The sequence below is a fragment of the Sturnira hondurensis genome, unplaced genomic scaffold (assembly GCF_014824575.4).
Source record: "Sturnira hondurensis isolate 20B ecotype Veracruz unplaced genomic scaffold, ASM1482457v3 Scaffold0008480, whole genome shotgun sequence".
Taxonomy (NCBI): domain Eukaryota; kingdom Metazoa; phylum Chordata; class Mammalia; order Chiroptera; family Phyllostomidae; genus Sturnira; species Sturnira hondurensis.
In genome coordinates, this window is record NW_028081111.1 from 342,849 (window position 1) to 365,343 (window position 22,495).

The 22,495-nt window shown below is 42.5% G+C and overlaps 1 protein-coding gene across 2 annotated transcripts in view; it reads right to left on the bottom strand.

The window, feature by feature from the left end:
- Positions 1-22,495, bottom strand: part of TGFBRAP1 (transforming growth factor beta receptor associated protein 1) — a 55,200-nt gene that overhangs the window by 11,304 nt on the left and 21,401 nt on the right. For both annotated transcript variants that reach the window (XM_037054976.1, XM_037054977.1), the window contains exons 3-7: positions 15,349-15,543; positions 13,141-13,295; positions 6,984-7,066; positions 3,650-3,991; positions 2,023-2,080 (exon numbers count right to left, since the gene is read on the bottom strand). In XM_037054976.1, coding sequence (XP_036910871.1) covers positions 2,023-2,080; positions 3,650-3,991; positions 6,984-7,066; positions 13,141-13,295; positions 15,349-15,543 — 833 coding nt within the window. The remainder of the gene's footprint in view (positions 1-2,022; positions 2,081-3,649; positions 3,992-6,983; positions 7,067-13,140; positions 13,296-15,348; positions 15,544-22,495) is intronic.

Consider the following 22,495-nt stretch of genomic DNA (forward strand, 5'->3'; position numbering starts at 1 on the left):
AAGACATGTTTACTTACTTGGTCTTATTTAATACTTAAAAACAGTGGGACAAATTTTAAATGCTTAAATCAAATTTAATTTTTTTTCAGAGAAATAAAGAAATGTAGAAGACATGGTTCAGGAAATCAAGAAAATAAAGCACCAGGTTCTTTTTCTTCTCTTTAGCAATATCATAGTAACACAAATTGTTTACATAAAGTATGGGAAAAGGTGAAATATATTACATCTATTTGTTCATGAAATAAACAAAATGATCACTGACAACATCTTGACACAGAAGAAATTCACCCACATCCATCAGTGAGGCTGTTTCCACCTTCTCCATCACAGGAATTCTTGGTTTTGAAGTCCTGTTTTGATTGTGATAGATGCTACACTTTCAAAAGCTTTGATTCTGTCCCCTAGCATCCTGAGTCTTTTCCACAAGGTCTCTTGATACACTAGTAATCAAAGGGCTCTATTGTTTCATCAAGAAACTTCCTTGCCACATAAACTGAATCTTACTTTCAGAACTGCAGAATGAGGCAGCATTACAGAGGGTGGAGAGGGTGGAGGCTGCTGACAGCCCACTTTCTGTGCTGCCTGTGGGGTGTCCCTCAGCCTCCTGTCCACTGTGCGGCACTTCCAAGCCAGGCCACTAGCAGGAAGCCCACAAAATGAGGCAGGTGGCATAAACGCTTTAATTCTGATTATTGGTATGCCAACATTTTTATGGTGCTAGTTTCTTTAACAGTGAATTCCCTAAACCACATCTACTCATACATACACCAAAACGTGTCATTTAAAAAAAATAGTGGGATTCAGTCATATATTGAAATTTATTTCATAGTTTCAATTTTGCAAATATCTCTGCTAGTGTTATTATTATAGTTATATCAAGCTGTAATTCTTAGAATTATGTGATGTAAAAAAAATTTGACACCCAAATCTACTCTTGGCCATTGGCTACATGTTGATAGGAATCCATTTTTCTTTTTTAGCCTATTCTGCAAAGATGGTACCATAACAGTTTAACCAAACACATGTGTGTCTTTGGCAAAGTCACAAAGTTGACTTTAACTTGGTGAGTACTGCTGATGGTCTTGGCTGCTCACAAAACAAAACACAAAAAGGCACATGAGGAAAGAAACGATAAAGCAATACCAGGGAATGACAGCTAACACCAGGGGCCCCGTCTCCTGAGAGTGTGAGATGAGGTCAGTCATATGATGTCAGATGCACGACCAGCATCTGACTAACACTTGGTGCCATTTTAATTCTGGCTTCGCACCCCAGCCAGGGCCACCCGCAGCACTGGATCTAATTCACCCCAGCTCTGCCTCTGGCCAGGGTTCTGAACCTGGCCTAGTAGGCGGCCTTGATCAGCTTTCATTTTGTCAGAGATGACATGTGATAATTTATTCAGCTCTCTGGCAATAGTCATTGTCATTAACAGTTATTAATATCATAAACTTATTAACACGAACAAATAATTATAAAACAAACTGTTATTCTCGGTTTTAATTTTTTGATAAGGCACAGATGTCATGTGCTGGGTGACTCGATAAGAAATAGTAAGAAATCATAGTTTTATTTCTTAAATTTGCAAAAAACTCAACCTTGATAATGTTCTTTAAAGAGATGTAAAGACAAAGAAAAAAGTATTTGGCCAACATTTCTCAAGGAATTCACTTTCTAAAAACAGTACCAATTTTGTTCTTTAAAAAAGCTTGTGTATCAGGCAAAAGTGGTCTCTATCAATTTGCCATTTTTTAAAGCAACACTAAGGTAAAGGGTACTGATTTTTCTTAAAGATTTTATTTATTTATCTTTAGAAGAGAAGGGGAGAGGGAGTGAAATATCAATGTATGGTTGCCTCTCGTGCGTCCTCTGCTGGGAACTGGCCTGCAACCCAGGCATGTGCCCTGACTGGGAACTGAACCGCGATCATGTGGTTCACAGGCCTGTGCTCAATACACTGAGCTACACCAGCCAGGGCAAGGGTATTGATTTTTAAATATGCTAAAGTGCTTTTGAACTAACCTGAACTGCAGCCGCATCTTGGTTATTATAATGATAGAGCAGCCCAAGTGCAAAATACCTGAAAAAAAAATAACATGGTAAGTGCCTTGCTCCCTACCCACTTCTGTGGGCAGCATCCATACTGGGGACACCCTGGCCCTGGCCCCCACCCCACCCTCTACTCAACTCAGAGTTCAGTAACAGATTATAGACAACAAAAAGACTCTTATTTCTGTTTACTTACTTACGGTAGTGAAATGTATGCTTTATCAATTTTCAAAAAGGATCACATTCAAGTCCAATATAAGCTGACAAAGAAAACTATAGCTTTACTGTGGAAAACCACATTTGAAATTGCTTTACAATTTGCTTCAAATATTACTATAATTTCATATCTCTTCAGTTAGCCCTTTTTAACCTAATACTAGAAGACTATTTGGAAGGTAGGCTATCTAAATCACTACTGAAAGAAGGAGTAGGGAGCCTGAACATGAACAACAGAAATAAACACCAACAGAATCCAGGCATCACAGAAAACAGAACATCAGGGCAAGTCCTAGGGGAGGTCACCCAGAGTTCAAGGACATGGGTTTCTACTCAGGCTTCATATTTATGACCTGTATGACCTTGAACAAGTAGATTACCTTCCTCGGCCCTCCATCTCCTCATTTATAGGTAAAAGGATTAGCAATGACATTAGTACTACCTGGGGAGTAAGCCATGGCCACCCTTCTCAGTTCTGCAGGGGTGTCCAGCTCCTGATCTCCCTCCTCCCAGCAGGTGACTAGAACAAGGGACCCAGGAGCTGTCAGATTTTTTCCCTAAAAGAGAAAACTCCCAAGATATCAAATTGTTTGCTAGAACCCTTCTCTTTTCCTTAACCTTTCAGAAAGTTTTGCTGACTCTCTAGACCCTACCATCCCGAGTCCCTACCATGAGACAGCAGTGTATTTAGGAAACTGGGGGAAATTGCTAGAACCAGTACCCACGTGGAGACCAGCCATGAGCCTGTGTTGTCTCAGTATCTGAACAGGATCAAGCAATGTGATTTACCATGGTCCCCACAGGAGTTTGTCAGTGCTTTTGCCATTTCAGAGACCTACCAAAAGTCACAAAGAAACTTATTGCTTAACAGAGTATATGGGTCACCGAATTATTTTCAAAGAAAAAATCCCCTGAGGTCCAGAACAGTTCAACAACTAGACCACCTAAACTGGGGGAAGATGCTGCCAGCTCTGTGATCAAATCAGTCACTATGGACCAGTTGTGTGCATAATGAAAACGGTTTTAAGCCATAACTTTTTATCCATAAGATCAACTATCTATTTATCCAGATGACTATCTATCTGTTCAAATTGGTCTGTTCAGTGGCTAACATGCACTAGTAATTGTACCAACAAATGTGGTATCTTCCACAGACAAATCCTAGATGGAACATGGAGGCGACTTAAGGATTACTTCATTTACTAACAAGGCTAGGCTTTGCTCCAAATGTAGAAGGTGACCTAACCTGAGGGGTGCTGGGCTGGCCCTATGACCTCAAGGCAGTCCCTTGATGCATCTCAGAAACTCAAACCCACTGGCTTTATCAGCTGGGTGGGGAGGGGCTGGCACGAAGCCCTTGGCTGCCATGTGAGAGAACACTCACTTTTTGTGCTTCTCTAGCCAGGCAGCGCTGTCTGTTAGGAGACAGGAGTTCTCAGTGACCAGCAGGTCAAGCAGACTATCATGGTCAGCCTCAGCATAGAGCTTGAGCAAGGCTGTGTCGATGTCTTCCTTGTAGCCATTTGCTACCTCTGTGCTGCGGACTTCATTCAAGTAGCTCATGAGGAAGCGCTTGCACTTGGCCATCTTCTCCTGGTCCCCTTGGGTCAGCTGGTTCAGGTCTGCATACTCATGGAGAGGAGGGTGAGACCGTGCAAATGAGGAGGAGGTAGGCAACAGGAAGGGGTAGAGAGAGATCAGCTCCCGGACATCAAGCTGGCCGCTTCTGCAATTACAGTGTCAAACTAAATGAAGCAAAAAGAGAGAGAGAGTACACATAGGCACACAAAACAACACTGGAGGGGTGTGCATGTCTGTGCACGTTAACAGGGAGCTGGATACCTGGGTGAGTGCACCAGAGAGACCACCTTAATTTGCAAGCACGGCAAAGCACTACTGAGTGCCACCACCTGATTCCAAAAAAGAATAGAGGGGACCACGATGAAAGATGTGTGCACATGGGCTGAAGTGATGTATCAAAACATCTGAGCACTGAGTCAGCATCAGGCTCCCTAGAAACCAGGGCAAAAAAAGAAATACAAAGGAAATAACATATCACTATCTGATCAGGGTCTCGTAAAACCAATGTTTTTCCTGGCACTAAATTATAAACACGTTTATTGAATGGTCCATAAAGAAGGGACTTTACAAGACCATAACATACAATTTTTTCGTCAATGGTCTTGTAACATAAGACACAGAAGCATTTACGTGGCCATTTCTGTGGTGACTTAAGACCGTTTCAGAACAACTCAAATGGCTGGCACAGTGTCCTAACCTCATAAGACCCAGGAGGCCTGGTATAGTGATGTCCCTTCACCACTTCATTGTTGGGCCCTCTCCTATCTCCTCCCTCCAGCCCACTAGTCCTGTCCACAGTGGCAACAACAGCAGCATCACCAACTGTGGATCTCAACCCTGGCCAGAATCAGATCCGTCTGTGGGAAACCTCTTGAGGAGACACAGCAGAGCCCCCTACAGACACAAGGGAGTTTCTGAGGCAGGGCCTGACTCCGCACTTCTGTGACGTTCACTGCACCCACCTTCCTTCACTTTCTCAGCTTCCTGCATTGGCCCCTCTCCTCCGGCCCTGCTCTTTACCCACCTTCAGTGGTTCTGTTCATGAATATGTTCAAGCCTCTCAGCATGGCATTTGGACCCTTCCCAAACCACCTGACAGTCTTACCTACCAATGTCCCTCCTACACTCCAGCACTCCGTTCCACCTCACCGTTCTGTGCATTCACAGAATTCATGCCTCTTAATCCTCATTGTTGCTGTTCCTTTGCCTAAAGTAGTGGCTCTCAATGGAGAGCCGAGTTGCTCCCTGGGGGACATTTGGCAATGTCCGGATGTATTTCTGTCACAAGTAGCGGGTGCTGTTGGCACCTAGCATGTAGAGGCTAGGGCTGCTAAAACACATTCTATGGTTCATCCCAACATGTCGATGTGCAATAGGTGAGAAATCCTGGCATAAAGAATGGTTCACCATCTGGGAAACGTCTGCTCATCACTTAAGTGAGAACAAACTTCGATGTCACTCAGTGCTCTGGGATGCGCCTCGCAGTCCACTCACAGCACAGTGACACCTGCACTGGGCAAGGGGCATGCCACAAGGGCAGGGTGCTGTCCTACCCTCATGTCCTAGCTCTCATGCTTGTAAGTGGGTACAAGAACAGACTGAACAAGTCCCAGAGGACTAGACACACAGTACGTGTCTCCATGACAAAAGATACACAGGTTCTATCTTAGCTGCCAACCACGATCAGTCAACAGTTGTGGCTTCTAGCACCAAACTGAAAAGGAATCTGAGGACAAGTCCCAGATCAATGAGAAGAAATGATCATGAATATTAGCAGTGTCTGCAGTGGGCACAGGAAGGGAAGGTGGAATCATGCTTGTCTTAGGAGGGTCTTCTTCAAATACCAATGTTCTCACTCACACTTTGGGCAAAAGCTGTGTAGTAGTCGATGGAAAGGTGCAAGATAGCAAGGCTGAAGCATGAAGTGTAAACAACTGACAGGACCTACATTTATTCTCTTATAAAATCAGTGAACTTCTCTAGGAATGTGTCATGACCATTGACCTCGTATTCTAAATGAACCCATGAGAAAAAGATGTACTAGGAGACAGCCATGACCCAAGTGAGGAGGCCTTCAATACTGCAGGGAGAAGACAAGAGAGAAAAGAACCTTGGTCCATAGGCACAGGGTATCTATTTAAATCCCACAGCTACCAATCTTCCAGGAATAGATGATAACAGCACAGAGAATTTCCATAAGTAAAAGGTATACAGGGCACCATGATACAACACAAGATTCCTTCTTTACTCAGAAGTCTGTTCTCTACAATCAGTTGGATGATAGAGCAAGAGACTGGAGCCTTGGTGGATGCCAGTGAGGCTGGAACAGGTGCTGGACAGCAAGCTACGGGGTGGATTCTGCTGCAGTTGTTACTGAGACGAAAAGGGTCTCTTCAGCAACTTCACATACATCTTATCTTGTAGATGGCTCTAAACTATGCAGAATCTATTCCCATCAGATATTTTGAAAACTTATTCACAGACCATGCTTTAGTGGGGTATTTAGACTATGGTAGCACGTTTAACTTAATCTTCTGCAAAGCGTGCTGAGCAAGCACGCGAACCATGGCCTCACTGAACATGCAGCACGGGAGGAAACGGCAGCTTGGAAACAGTGAGACGGGGGTGGTGAGAGGACAGGCGAGACAGTCCATGGTACAGGGTCACTCATAAAGCCAGGGGACCTCCATGGGAGAAACTCAACTTCCTGAGAGAGCTAACTTTGAGTAGGCTATTTACAAACTCTTTAGAAAAAGAACTGTTTTCATAAGTCTTCCCAGAAGCACTGCTCTTTTTCCAAACCCATAGCTTCTTGTGAAATCTATGGAGAAAAGGAGAAGTGAACAACAGGTATTTCCCTGAAAATCTTTCATGTTATCAGATCCACTCTTTAGAACTGTCCTCTCCTCTCTTCACAAGACTGTCAGGTCCAGCCTTCCTCAGCTCCCACCCTCTTTAAGATACAGGACAATTGAACTAAGGTTAAGGCGGGTGGGCATAGTCAAGAATGAGCCTCACAATTACCACCTGAAGCACAATCTAACCACGGCAGCATTTCCACTACAGAATCACAGCTGGAATGAAGGCCTGACCACAGAAGAACACTTGGAAGTCTCGCTACCAACACCTCAAATTACCTGAAGAGCTCTTTAGCTTCCAGGAACTGAAGTTGTGCAAACTGTATGAACCCCGCCTGCTGCAGAACCCTTCTGTACATCACCTGTAGAGAAAGACAGGGTGAGAGTTCAAACTCACACATGAATACCATCCACAGCACACGACACAAATCAAAAATCTTTTTGACACACACCTTTTTCTCCTTGATGCATTTTTATAGCATCCTAAACCTTAACATAATTTAAGTCTGTCTGCCTTTTTTCCTTCCTTTTCTTTTCTTTTTGCTTTTCAATAGATGTTTGTTTTCACACACCCCTTCCTCAGAACACAGCAGAATCTGAATTTAAGTACCTTTAGTCACAGAATGAAAGCATTTGTTTGGAGGGCTGAGTAAACACCTCTGCCCTCCAGCAGACAAACGAGAAGTTTATAGGGGGAATTTCTTGTCGATTTCAGACACACTATGAAAAGCAGTCCTGTACGTAGGACATTTTTTTTTCATAGGTCAGGGGCTTCTTTTTTCACTAGTTTCTCCAGAGACGTTTCTCCTCTTTAAAAAACACTGGCTTTTAAAGGTCTAAATTCTCTGTCTCTTTGGATCTCTAGAAGGAATATTCCTTTAATCCCAGCCCCACAGTTAAACTTCTGGATAATCCCTCTCTAGTTCAGAACTCAATGAAGTAAAACCAATACTTGCTTTAAATGAAGAGAACGGAGTGAAATGGTGAAATGCCAGTCTATTGAACATCTGGTCTCCTTTTCTCTCCCTTTCTGGTTTCTCTAAGACTAGGGTCTAGCATTTGGTCGCAAGCATCCTAAAGTTAAAATAAGTAATGTGCTTTATTATGAGTCATACCTAACCCTTAAAAACATATATGCGTAATTAGGAAAAATTATCTCTAAACAAAAAAAATTGCTCCACAATTCATTATATTATATCAGAGCTCTGTTTGAAGACCAGTGCGCAGCTCTGAATTAGCCATTCATCCATTCCTTTCTATTTCAGCCCAGAAATGAGCACGGGTGAGGAACAGAAAGAGAAAAGAGTCCATCCAGGAACTGGGGGAGGGAAAACGTGGACCTGAGGAGTAAAAGGATGTGGGTTAAATGCTAACATACATAACTGCAGAAGCACCGGGCAGGTCTTAGTTCTGCCTGGAGGAATGGGAAGGATTCGGAGGACAGGCATATTTAAGCAAGGTACGGAAACAGTATTTTACTGCTCCCGTAATAGCAGAGCATAAATAACAAGTAAGGCAAAGGGGAAAGGTGCAGAGGTGTGTGAACATGCGTGGCATGTTCCACCAACTGGGGAGGGAGGCACAAGGAGTAAAGGGGCTGCTCTGACTTCACCAACCACCTGTCTAGAAGTGAAGCAGCCTCAGCCATTGTGTCTTCCTGTCTTTGCATAATGGTACTGGTTATTCATTTTTTAAATTGTTTTGAATATTAAAAAATGTTTTAAAATGCCTCCCAGTGAGCTTACACATTGTAGGCCTCAACAGTTATTAGTTCCCTGTGTACTCCACCCTTTGAGGTGAAGAGTAGGGCTCAGGCATGTTTCACAGAGGTAAGTGGCGAGCAGGGAAGAGGACAGAGTGGGCTGGGCCCATTGTGGCTTGCCTTCAAGGGGTGGGCATCACCTTAAGCAATGGGACACCACTGACGTATTTTAAGCAAAGGATTCCATCTATGTTTTAGAAAGATCATTCCAGAGACTTCTGGCCAAGATGGAGGCAGAGGTAGATACACTGTGCCTCCTTGCACAACCAAAATAAGGACCAAAAAAGTTTAGAAGCAAAAAAACAGCCAGTAATGAAAGAATATTGAACTGTATGGAAGTCTGACAAACAAGGGGTCAAAAGTACACACATTCATCCAAACAAATAGGAGGGGTAGAGTTAGGGGGCTGGGCAGAGAGGGGTCTCAGCAGAAAAAAGCAAACTGCGGTGCCTGGCGGACCCCAGGTGCACAAGGCAGCAGCTGGCAGACCCCGAGTGCAAGGCAGGAACTGGCAGACCCTGGGTATACAGGCGGTGGCTGGTGGACCCCCATGGACCAGGCTTGCAGGGTGGCAGTGGGCGGACTCAGCAAGGCGGTGGATTGTGGAGGGGCTCTGGCACACAAGGTGGGTGGCAGACCGAGCGGTCCCACATTTACGTGCAGATAAACCAGGCTAAACTGGGGAGAAAGACAGACCTTGCAACCCAGGGCCCCAGTGCAGGGAAATAAAGCCTCAAAACCTCTGACTGAAAAAAGAAAAACCTGTGGGGTTGACGTGGCAGGAGAAACTCCCAACCTCAAATGTTCGAGAGACCCACTGGGTCCTAGAATATACACAAACCCACCCACCCAGGAATTAGCACCAAAAGGGCCCAGTTTGCTTATGGGAAGTTGGGGAAGTGACTGAAAACTGGCAGAGAGTGGAACAAGTACCATAGTTCCCTCTCGGGCCCCTGCCCCACATATAGTATCACAACCCAGTGCCTGGGTAGCCCCGCCCTGGTGAACACCTAAGGCTCCACCCCTTACTACATGACAGGTGTGACAAGACAAAAAAACGGCTCAAACAAAAGAACAGATTAAAGCTCCAGAAAAAATGCAACTAAGCAACAAACAGATAGCCAACCTGTTAGATACACAGTTCAAAGTACTGGTGATCAGGATGCTTGCAGAATTGGTTGAATTTGGTCGTAAATTAGATGAAAAAATGAAGGCTACAGTAAGTGAAATGAAGGAAAATGCACAGGGAACCAGTTGTGATGGAAAGGAAACTGGGACTCAAATCAAGGGAGTGGACCAGAAGGAAGAAAGAAACAACCAAACAGAAAAGAAGGAAGAAACAAGAATTCAAAAAAATGAGGAGAGGCTTAGGAATCTCCAAGATATCTTTAAACATTCCAACATCCAAATTATAGGGGTACCAGAAGGAGAAGAGGAAGAGCAAAAAGTGGAAAACTCTTTGAACAAATAATAAAGGAGAACTTTCCTAATCTGGCAAAGGAAATAGACTTCCAGGAAATCCAGGAAGCTGAGTCCCAAAGAAGCTGGACCCAAGGAGGAACACACCAAGGCATATCATAATTACATTAACCAAGATTAAAATGAAGGAGAGAATCCTAGAAACAGCAAGAGATAAGGAGACAGTCACCTACAAAGGAGTTCCCATCAGACTGTCAGCTGATTTCTCAAAAGAGACCTTACAGGCAAGAAAGGGCTGGAAAGAAATATTCCAAGTCATGAAATCCAAAGACCTACATCTAAGATGACTCTATCCAGCAAAGCTTTCAATTTAGAATGGAAGAGCAGATAAAGTGCTTCTCAGATAAGGTCAAGTTAAAGGAGTCATCATCACCAAGCCCTTATTATATGAAATGTTAAAGGGACTCATCTAAGAAAAAGAAGATAAAAAACATGTACAGTAAAAAGACAGCAAACTCACAGTTATTAACAACCACACCTAAAACAAAAACAAACTAAGCAAACAACTACAACAGGAATAGAACCACGGAAGTGGAGATCACATGGAGGGTTAGCAATAGGGGAATGGGAGGAGGAGAGAGGGGAAAAGGTACAGAGAAAAAGTAGCATAGATGGAAGGTAGAAAATAGACAGGGGGAGGGCAAGAATAGTATGGGGAATGTAGAATCTAAAGAACTTATGACACATGGACATGAATTAAAGAGGGGAAATGTGGGTGGGAGGGGGTATGCAGGGTAGAGGGGGATGAAGGGGAGGAATGGGACAAGTGTAATAGCATAATCAATAAAATATATTTAAAACAAAAGAAAGATCATTCCACTGTGGCATGGAGGGTGGCGCAGATACACAGGAGGAAGGCTACTAAAATCATCCAGGCAAAACAGAAGGGTCTGTGCACCAGCAGCTACAGCAGGAGCTGTGAATAAGGGCTGGATTGGAGACCATTCTGAGGTATTTCCAGGGCTGCATATAGGTGTTTGGAGCAAAAGGGAGAGGGCAGAGGGCAAGTTAGGAAGGAAAGACAGCAACTAAGATAACAGATTAAAGAGCAAGATGACTAGCAATGGTCTCTAATACTGGCTGATTGTCTCTACCCTTGGCAAAAACAGAGAAAAAGCAAAAAGCAGACAAATGACATTGACAGCCCCTTTAATAAAATATTATAAACTTAAAGTGCACACATGTGTGTGAGCAAGAGGTGGGGGCACCCCAACATGTAGCCTGTCTAGATATCCAACATGGCTACAGACGGCAGCTCGCATGCCCACTCTACAGAAGGACAGAGAAGGTAAACTGAGGTGGGCAGGGGCAGGCCTCACATCCCCTGGCAGTCTGACCCAGCACCTTCTCAGCAGGGCCCCTCTCCCTACCATCTATGCTACTTATTCTCTGTACCTTTTCCTCCTCTCTCCCCCTTTTCCTCGCAGGATTCGGAAAACACTGCAGAAGCGTGTGTAGAGCAGGCCCTGAGCAGGAGCTTTCTTCTTTTTGCTTTTGCTGCCCTCTGCTGAGTGCTGATAGGTCTTACTTTAAAAAATTAGGAAGGGGCCCTGGCTGGGTACTCAGTTGGTTAGAACACAGTCCCAACATCCTAATATACCAAGGTTGTGGGTTTGATCCCTGGTCAGGGCACATATAAGAAGCAACCAATGAATGCATAAATAGTGGAATAACAAATCATTATTTCTCTCTCACTCTCTCTCTTTGTCTCCCTCTAAAAATCAATAAATAAAAAATTTAAAGAAATCACATCAAGCTTTAAAAAATAAAAATAAAAAATTACAAAGGAAGATAAAAAGTTTATCCGTATTTAAATATAGCCCTGGCCGAATGACTTAGTTGGTTGGGACATTGTTCCATGCACCAAAGGTTGCAGGTTCCATTCCTGGTCAGGGCACACACCTGGGTTGCAACTTTGATCACCGGTCAATGCGCATGCAGAAGACAACTGATCAATGTTTCTGTTTTTCTCTTTTTCTCTCTCCCCCTTCCTCTCTAAAAATCCAGAGACATGTCCTCAAGTGAGGATTAAAAAGTGTATGTATTCCCTGGCTGGTGTAGCTCAGTGGATTGAGTGCGGGCCTGTGAACCACAGGATTGCGGTTCAATTCCCAGTCAGGGCACATGCCTGGGTTGCAGGCCAGTTCTCAGCAGGGGACACATGAGAGGCAACCATACATTGATATTTCTCTCCTTCTCTCCTTCCCTTCCCCTCTAAAGATAAATAAATAAAATCTTAAAATAAATAAATAAATAAATAAATAAAAAGTGTATGTATAAAAGATGCCCCTTTTCACACCCCAAGACCATAAAGTACACCTCCTGTCTTTGTCAGAACCTACCCTTTTCAGCATAAAGCCACTGAGGCCAAAAAGCATTACTTTACTCGACAACAATCACATACTCATGTGAAAATCTGATGCATCTGTAACAACCAGGGGATTCTTCTTAATTCATGAAAACTTCTAATGATCGACTGAGATAGTCAGATGAAACATACACATACCCATATTACATTTTAGTTCTCTCAACTATGTACAGTAACCTGAAGTAACCCAACAGCTGATCAAGTAGTAATTTTTAGGGAGGGAACTTGATTTCATCAGACCTAAGAATAATTTGTGATTATTATTACCATTATGTTTATCATACCAACTACATTAAAGTTAGTGTTTCTTAGGTACATTAATGTTTTTTCCTAAGGAAATTAATTAGATGGGTTCCTGCTATATTAGATGGTTAGCAGTATCATTAACAAAGTTTTTCCTGAAGATATTATAAATCTAAATTCTTAAAATTCATCCCATCCCAACAAATACAAATTCTAAATTAGGAAACAAATTAACCTGATGTTGCTCTTTTGGTTTTTAAGGATCATGTCCCTGATTCTTCTCCAAAGGCCCAATGAAGGAGAAAGGGGACTAGAAATACAACTTGGCATATGACGATTGGAAGTCAGAGGTCCAAACCTGATGTGGCCTGTTAGCAGTATCCCATCAGCCGAGCTACCCGGCTGCTCTGCAGCCTATTTCCTGCTCTGCACGATGTGGATGTGCTGAGGGAATTCAGTAACAGACACGGGCGCAATCTGCCAGGTCTGGTGCACAGGAAGAGCCCTCAGAATGTGTGTTAAATCCAAATGTTCTCTGCTTGGTGGCTTGAAGGCATGCTTTCTATGACGAGCTAATTACGAACCTGAAATTTTTCCTTTGGAATGTTCCTCCGGGCTCCTTTTGCTAAAACCAAAGCCTCCTCCACTCTATGGCTCGCTAGAAGATCCTGTATTTGTTTTTCTAGAGGTAATGGAACCAAGATGTAAACGGCTTTACTTGTGGCGACAATCACTCTTCCTGGGAAGAAATTCAACACTGTTAGGAAGGGGTAGACATAGGGCCTGCAGCAAAACACCCGGCTCTCCCCTAACAGAGTCCTGATCTGGTGTGTTGACCAATTTCATGAGCCTTGTCCCAGCCAAGAATTCCTACAGCAATTATAAATTATGATGGTTTTCTTTTCCTCACCCCATACTTTCAACTGTCAGCAAAGGACAAACTCTTAACACTGCATTTCTGAAGTGTAAATTATGCTGTTTTGCATTTTCTATATGAAAGTGTTGATAAATTTAAAACCAGTTGAGTAGATACCCAATATATATTCCAAATAAGATTGTAGAGATCAGTTATAAAAAATTATCAATAAGAATTATGATATACCTCATATAAAGGTTTTAAAAATTTATTTTCTCTCCATGTTAGTTTACTGGAAACTAAGATCATAATGCAGCATTCTGAACAATGAGACAGTATTTCATATTCAACCACCACCAGAATACCTCCACATCTTGGCATTACCTTATTCATTTGCCCGCAAAGCTCTGAGTTAACCTGACCCATGGTCAACACTGTCACCCTCATTTCACCTGGGCAATCTTAGTGTCAGGACTACCACCCAAGATGAGCACCCAGTAAGAGCACTCAGCTTTTCCATTGAGTTTTGCTCCCTTCTTAAGCTATTTTTTAAGCTATTTTGTGCACAGGAAACAATGGCACAATCTTTTCTGTCAGTGTGAAGGACAGCTCAGTATTAGCCAAACCTTTGCTGGTCCTCAACAATCCTCTCCCTGTGACCATGTCCACCCCAGCCCCACTGCCTGCTCATCCAAGCCCTCCTCCTCTTGCCTGCATCGTTGTCCCATCGCCCCTCCTGGTCTTTCCACTCTGCTCTCTCGTCTACATGGTCTGTCTGCCATTATCACAACCAAAGTAATTTTTCTCACACTTAGATGAGATTCGGCCCCTTCTCTGTGCTGGTATGCCTTTTTCCAGGAAGTTTATCTTGTTCCCACCAAGGGTAGGGTCTGTCACCAGCCTCTCCATGTGCAGGACCCTGTCCCCTCTAGCACCGTAGCACTGTTGTGAAATGTGCCCTTCCCCAAGGCACGCGTCAGGGCCCCTGCCGGAATCCGATGTGCTTAATGTGGGGACTGGGTCTCAGTAAGTTTACATCCCTAGCATCTCAAAAAGGAAGGTCAGTGTGTGGTAAGCTGAGATCCTTAAATGGCAAGTGCAATGCATAAATCTAGGTTAATTCCTGCCTTGAGGAAAATATCATAAAAGGCATTCTTAGGACAACTGGGGAAATCTGAACACAGGAGAGATATCAGAGCTCATTTTCTATGGTGTGAAAAGGGCTTTGTGGCTCTGTAGGAAAATGCCCTTCTTAAGAATTGTTGTGGATTAAATGCCGTAATATCTTTCACTGCCTTTCAATGTTAATAAGTGCTACACCTAGGTGAATGGTGTGTAGTACATTTGATAACATTCATAATAAAATTTAGAAGTAAAATAGATCCCTCCTCTGGCTCACCACTGCACACAAGAGGCAGTGCCTCCCCGACTGCCCTTGTCTCCTTACCAGACACCAACCTTCCTCACGGGCCATGCACCAGAGTCACCCTGAACTGCTTGCATGGTCTGAAGTGTGAGGTTCACTCTGGAGCAGACTGGCACGCACCTTGCTCTATACCTGAAGGTTCTTTCTCATCAGATCTGCTTGGCTGACTCCTACTCACCCTTAACGGTTTGGCTCAAATACCATCTCTTTCAGGAAGTCCTTCCTAATATTTCTAGGAAATACTTCTTTTTCTGCTCTCCTAATTGTCCTTATTTCATTCTATGAAGCTAGTCAGCTGCTGTAGCTATTTTTCCAGGAAGTTTTTAAATGCTTCTTTCCCCATCAATCCCAGAGCCCCTGCAGTGCAGAATGTGTGTTACTGTCTTCGGTGTATCTGCTATGCACAGCATAAGGCCTGGTTCCTAAGGGCCCCTTAAGAGCATTGACTGCAGAAATACCATAAAAGAGTCGATAACTAAATTTTGTTAAGATTTCTGTATAAACTCGTACCTTCAAAATCCTGTAGAATATGGCCTTCTTTAAAGGGCAGGGTCTGCTTTAGCTGCTGATCCAGCATGCTGTGAACTGTGATGAATTCGTCATCGAGTGCTATGACATACGGGAAGCAGACGGCCGCCCCAGTCACATTCTCTGACCAGTGCACGGGAGCTCGCTGAGAAATCCCAGCAACTGTGGCAAACATGCCTAGAAAAACAGAAGGAGTCTGAAGGACTTTGAAATAACTACGGTATTTTCTTTCCTGTGTCTAGATGCAGAATAACCCCTACTTTCTTTATATTTCAAGACAGGAAAGGTAATATATTTATGCTGCACGTGTGAGGAACTCTGCATGACTCTATTTTCATGAGGACTAGCCCCTCCCAGAAAGTATATCTTATATTTATTTCCAACTAAAAGTGAAGGTAAACAAATGTTTACATATTCCCACATGAAAGTTTATAACACACATGTCCTCATAAGTAGGGGAAAAGTTACTATCAAACAATTTCAGGAAGCTTTACAAGCTTTCTTTCATATCTATTGCTCCAAATGGTTTACATCTCTAAGTTACAGCTCTTCTTTATTCATTCACTCAAATATTTATTGAGCACCTACAATGTGCCGGGCACTTTATAAGGCTTCCTATTAGAGACTCGCTGTTCAGAGCTGAGGTCTAATTTTGGATACATATGCACTATAATACAAAGATGGAACCAATTTTACAATTCAAGAATGAGTGCTGTTAGGTGTTGGTCAATGACAACTTCCATAGTAAACTATTAAACAATAGTTTACCTATCTTGTACATATATCACTAAATGAACCATTTCCAAATGAGCTGTTTGTAATCCACAGATTCTGAGGATTACTAAAATTAATACATTCACCAAGTAGAGTTAATCCATTTTAACTGTTCTCAAAGTTGTGGACATAAAACGGGCTGGGATGGCAGTAAAAGACAGAAAACTGTACTTGAACAATAATTAAATAAAAAAATAAAAATAAAAACGTTGCTGCTGCTGCCTTCAATGATCAGATGCTACCACAGGACACAAGAGGTTTCTCCTGTACTCAACTGAGAAGGGGTGGTGGGAGAAAGGCAGGAAGAAATCCAAGAATACTTGAAGATGGAAACAATGGACAGTATCTCAAATACATATTTGAGCAAAACTCCTAAACCTGTGAAACCACAGACCTTCTTAAATATTCTGTGGTTGCAAAGACTGAAAAGTACTGCATTTAGGTGTAAAAATAGCTTTTCCCCTCTAAATTTGGCTGCCCCCCAAAGTAAGCGCCAGGAAGCTCACAGGTGTACATGCTTCACTCTCAACCTAACACTCTAAGGCCCCACCCGTGGAACGATGCTGTGCTTACGATACCTGTTGGGCCCTGATGAGCACTTTAAATACTCGCTCTTGGATGTGACGTGGCACCGGCTAAAACCCTGTCAAGATGACAGGGCTGTAAGTTTTACGAGAGTGTGTGGGGCATGTGTGTGTGAGTCTCCCCGTAAAGTCACAACTGCCTTCCATGAACAGCTTTCACTTTAGTATTTCTCTTTGATCCTTTAAGTCTCTAACAATCATTAGAAAAAGACTAACAACTCAGTAGAAAAAATAAACAAAGGATATGAATCAGTAAGTCACAGACAACAAAATGCAAATGACTCACAAATTCATAAAGAGATTCCCATGTTCATTAGTAACCAGAGGAACACAAATTAAAATAAGTTAAATAAAACAAACAATAAACCTTTTACCTGTTAGATTGGCCAGAGGATAATTTGGTAATATCCATCAAAACTGAATGTATACCTACACTTTAATTCAATGATTTTCCTTTTAAATGTATCACCAATTGATTATAAGAATGATCACCGTGGCATTTTTAATAATAGCATAAAATAGAGAATCATACCCCAGAATAGTATGTGGCTATGGGTGAACTCATCAAGAACAGAAACTTCACTTATTAAACAAAAACCTACAACCCCCCCCCATAAATTAGCAAAAAACACAAATCCAACTACATTTACTAGGTGCTTATTGTGTGTCAAGCATTGAGTTAGACACCAAGAGAGAGACTGAGACAACTAAGGAACTCACAGTGCTGAATGGGTTAAGGAAAATACATAAATAATTACTACAAGAGAGAACAACCGTGGCAAGAGAAAGGAGTAAAATGTGCTGATGGGAGGGGAAGTCCAGATGGAGCCAAGTGATAAGAGACACCGGCTGCACAGAGATAATGCCCACACCAGGTGGGGCTCTGGTGGTAAGAAGCAGAAGGTCATGGGAGGCAAGATGGGCGGTGGTGTGTCCTCCTAACAGGGAGTGGCTCTCAGAATAGGGCCCAAACCCTTCATGGGTTGCAGAGGATCAGAAAGTCGAGTTTGGGTCAAAGGAGGAAGTGCTGACCTGGCAAGTCAGGCTGAAGAGTGCAGCCTGAATTTATTACAGGGTCACATGTGCTTTAGAAAAACCGCCTGGCAGGAGGGTGGAGGCTGTGCTGAAAGAGGCAGAGACCCAGTCACAGGAAAAGACCAGGCAGCTGCCCACCACTAGGAAGGCAGCATTAGGCCAGAGCTAGAAATACAAAAAGAAGATGGGTAACTTCCAAAAGAACCTGGTACCTGACTTAGGGGGAACACAAGAGAGGTGATCCCTAGCCAGGTGGCTCAGGTGGTTGGAGCATCGTCCTGTAAACCAGAAGGTTGTGGGTTTGATCCCCGGTCAGGGCACATACCTAAATTGCGGGTTCAATCCCAAATTGGGGTGCCTACAGGAAATGGGAGGTAACCAATCTGTTTCTCTCTCTCTGTCTCTCTCAAATCAATAGACATATCCTCAGGTGAGGATTTTTTTAAAAATCCTACAGGAGAGAAACATGAGGTGCAAAGCCACAGGAGGCATCAAGAATCTGAAATTAGGACTGAGCTTTTGGGAAAAAATTAGATGAGCACAAACTTGAATTTTCCATGCAATTAGAACCAGCCACTAAAGAACCTAAAGGGAAAAGAAAGTGATCTGGGGCCACTGGTACCACGCCCACTGCATCTACCCAGGTATTTGGTAAACGGATATAACCCCAAGGATTCTGCTGAACTTCAGGGGAAATAACTGTGCTCTGTATAGCACAACTCTCATGAGATCATGGACACCAAAAAGCTGTGTCATCTTACCCTGGAACTGGCTGCTGAAGGCTGGACCTCGCCCAACCCTGGCTGTGCAGTGCAGAGGCCATGGCATGAATGTTCTCAAAATGAGAAGGGCAGAAACCTGAGGTGCAGAGCAAAGGCTCCTACCCAGATGGACAAGCGGACTTCCCTAGAATCGGCGGGCACAGCAGTGATGGCCATCAGGGTTTGCACAGGTCTGCTCAGGAGCTGCGTGCACTGCTGCCGGCACCGACGGCTACCTATGTGCTTGCTAAGTGTTCAGGCCATAACCTGCTGTTTCCAGAGTGTTGAAAGAGTGAAATGTGTTAATGGTAAAAACCTGTAAATGCCATTATTTTCAATTGTGTGCCCTCTAAATATCAGTGGACCCCTTATCTTAGCTGGGAGGAAGACAGTCACAGGAGGGTGAGGAGTAGCTGAGTTATCTGCATTTTTCAATGAGAATTGTCAAAGGATAGAGTTTAAGGTTATAATAACCAATTGTATTATGCCATTTCCAAAAAATATTGCTTCAAATAACAAAATTTAAACTAAGGCAAAAAATTAAGAGCAATTTCTCATGACATGAAAGTGAACATGTCATCTTCAGAAAGACAAAATGAAAACACACAGCTCACAAATGTTTAAACGTGGATTTGCATGCCTTAGAGCAATTTGTTTGAATTTAACTTCTAAGGCCATATAATGATGGTGGTGACTTCCATACTGTACACAGAACTTGTATATAAGTAATGCAAAAGACAGCCTACAAGTAATCTTCCAGTTTGCTTATAATCGTACTGATCACAAGCAGAACAACAATTAAGAAGCTTGGTTCATTCAGCATGATGTCAATGTAGTTGAGGCAAAGTAAGCTTGAGAAAAAGTGCATCTTATAAATGACCATCATTTCCCATCAATCCTAACACTAAAACCAACGAAGATACTGGAATCAAATGCTTTCACTATCAAGTCTTTATAACTAAAACAGGTATGGGCTGACAAATAGGCAGACGGAGGGAACAAAATGGAAATCCAGAGGCAAACCCAGCGACAAAGGGAGGTCCAGTGCACACCGAAGGCAGCACCTAAATCAGGGCGGAAAGGGGCTCTCTGACCAGCTCGTGGGGTGATGAAGAGCATCTAGAAAAAGATAAAAGTGACTCATTTCTCACACTCTTCACTATAAGAAATAAAACCATAAAATTAGTAGCAGAAAATGTGGGTGAATTTGTCTATAGCATAGAAGAAGGGGAGCCACCCCTAATATGACTGAAAATCAAGACGCAATAAAGTAAAAAGGTTAATACGTTGGATTTTATAGAAATGTTTAAGAAAGGCTTCTGCGTGGTAAAACTGGAAAAAATATCTGAAACATATAACAGACAACAAGCTGGTATTGAATCAAGTTCTAAAATCAATGGCTAGGGAGAAGAATAGATAATTCCCTTGGGAAGGGGCATATGTTAATACCCAGCAAAATTCACATGCACTTACTCTCTGACTCAGCGATTCCACCTCTAAAAAGCTCTCCCATAGATACACTGGAAAAATAGAGAAAGATAAGCCTGTGTTGACAGCATCAGCCTGGAAGAACCCCAGATGCCAGCCGAGGGCAGGGGTTAAATGAACCATGGTGCTGCCACACAGCAGAGTAGCATGAGCTGTAAACAAATAAGCACTATGTATTATCTTACAAAGTGATATGTGTAACACACTATTAAGTGAAAATAGCCAAGAGAGAGGGAGATCAAATATTTACATATCTGTTTATATTCTTTATTTTAAAATGAAAGGATAAACCATAAAAATAAAGGTTACCTATGGGGGAAAGAGAAGGTGAAGCAGACAGAATATAAGCACTTTGAATACGTCTTATTTTACTAATCAGACTTGGAACCTTGTAAATATTTACATAATAAAAAATAAAATGAAAGAAAGCAATTTCTAACAATCAAAAGTAAAATGAAACAAATTAATTTAACTGTATATCCAGTCAGTGCCATAACCATGAAGAAACTTATTCCAAATGATTTTAAAATACAGAAGTGTGACTATACATTCCTATACCTACCCTTTACATATGTACATTTATATTTATATTTATATTTATATTTATATACATATGTGTGTGTATATATAAATACCCCCTGCCTAAGGACAAAAAGAACTACAAACAACCAGACTCTCCTCGGTAACTAGGCTGTGGGAACAACAGTGCCAGCAGTGCTACACCGTTCCGGGGACTGTGGAACAGACCAAAGGAACACTCGTGTCGGGGCGGTAGTTCATGAAGACTTTCGTGTGGTTGGAGGAAGATGCAGGTGCACAGGTAGACGAGGTCAGTGTCCTGCCATCCTGAACCGTTCCTATCAACATGGCTTCATACTGGATTTCACCTTTAAAAAATGCAAACTTCTGAGCTCTGCCTGCTGAAGGCCTCAAAATAATGGACACCAAGCTCCTCTGGCACCCAGACCATGGTCTCTAGACATCAGGGCTCCTTGGAGAAATGGTGGAAGCCAGGTCTGGGGCAGGAAATGTACTAAGCGAACTTGCTACATCCTGCCATACCAGAAGGCAAGGAAACTATCAAAGTTCTAGAGTCATGTGAAGGGGACTTAGCCATCAACCTGAATAAGCTCCCCGCAAGTCCAAATGGCCTAAAATACACCATATATGTTAAAAATCCATGGTGCATAATTGTAAGTTTAAAAAGTTACTTCTGGAAGACAGAAGGGATAACCTTATTGAAAACCTTCTCATCCTTCCTTTTATACAAAAGGTACCTGGGGGCAACCAAATAGTCAATGAGAAGTTTCTCTTCCCCAAGGAAATGCAGTTCATATATGAAGGAGGAACAGAAATAGAATGTTGCCTTCGATTCCCGGTCAGGGCACATGCCTGGGTTGCAGGCCAGTTCCCAGCAGGGGACGCACGAGAGGCAACCATACATTGATATTTCTCTCCCGCTCTCCTTCCCTTCCCCTCTAAAGATAAATAAATAAAATACTTTTTTTAAAAAGAAATAGAATGTTGCCATTTTAAAGATCCTAATGACTATCTTAACATTTAAAGGATGTAGGCAATACTCATCAATAGCTATTACCATCCCAAAGCAGATGAGCAATCATGCAGCCCTGACAGAAGACCACCGCCACCTGTGCATAGGCCTTGCCTCCCTGAAACCAGCAAATAAAAAAAACACTTGAATCTGATGAGACCTCTCATGTCACCAGTTTGCAGGAAACACGAGGTCAGCCTTACACATTCAACAATATAGGGGGATGCATCATCAAAATTCAGACTGTGGAAATTATAGGTGAAATGACCCAATTTCTTCAACCAAAAAAATTAAAGAAAACTAAAAAGAGAAGGACATGGAACCTAAAGGTAAGATAAAATGAACAGATCTGTCAAGCAACTGTAATGTATGGGTCTCATATGAACCTGATTCAAACAAACTGGAAGTGAACATGCACATACTTAAACATAAATGTACATATGCATTTATGTATGTCTCTACATGCATAACAGAAATATGGCATGCCTGGATATTTGATATTTAAAAATTAGTTTAAGTTTTTTAGGTATGTAGTGGTATTGTGGTTCTTTTTTAAATAACAAAACTATGTATTAAAATGTTCACAGGTAAAATGCTAGGATGTCTGTTTTCAGCTTCAAAGCCAGCGAGCAGGGGGAGTGATTAGGGTGCAACTCAAACAGCTGGCAGGGAGCCTCAGCAGCTGAGGCTGGGTGGTGTGCTCATGGAGGTCCTCACACTACTCTCATCTACTATATATGTTTATACATGCTTTCCTTGATAAAACATTGTCATTAAAATTGGAATTTTTTAAAAGGTGATTGGGTAAAAATATTTTTTCCCCAAAAGTAAAAATCTGAGCTATCAAGTGATAGAAACACTTGGAGGAAACTTAAATGCATATGACTAAGTGAAGTGAAGCCCATGTGAAAGGCTACACACTGTATCATTTCAAC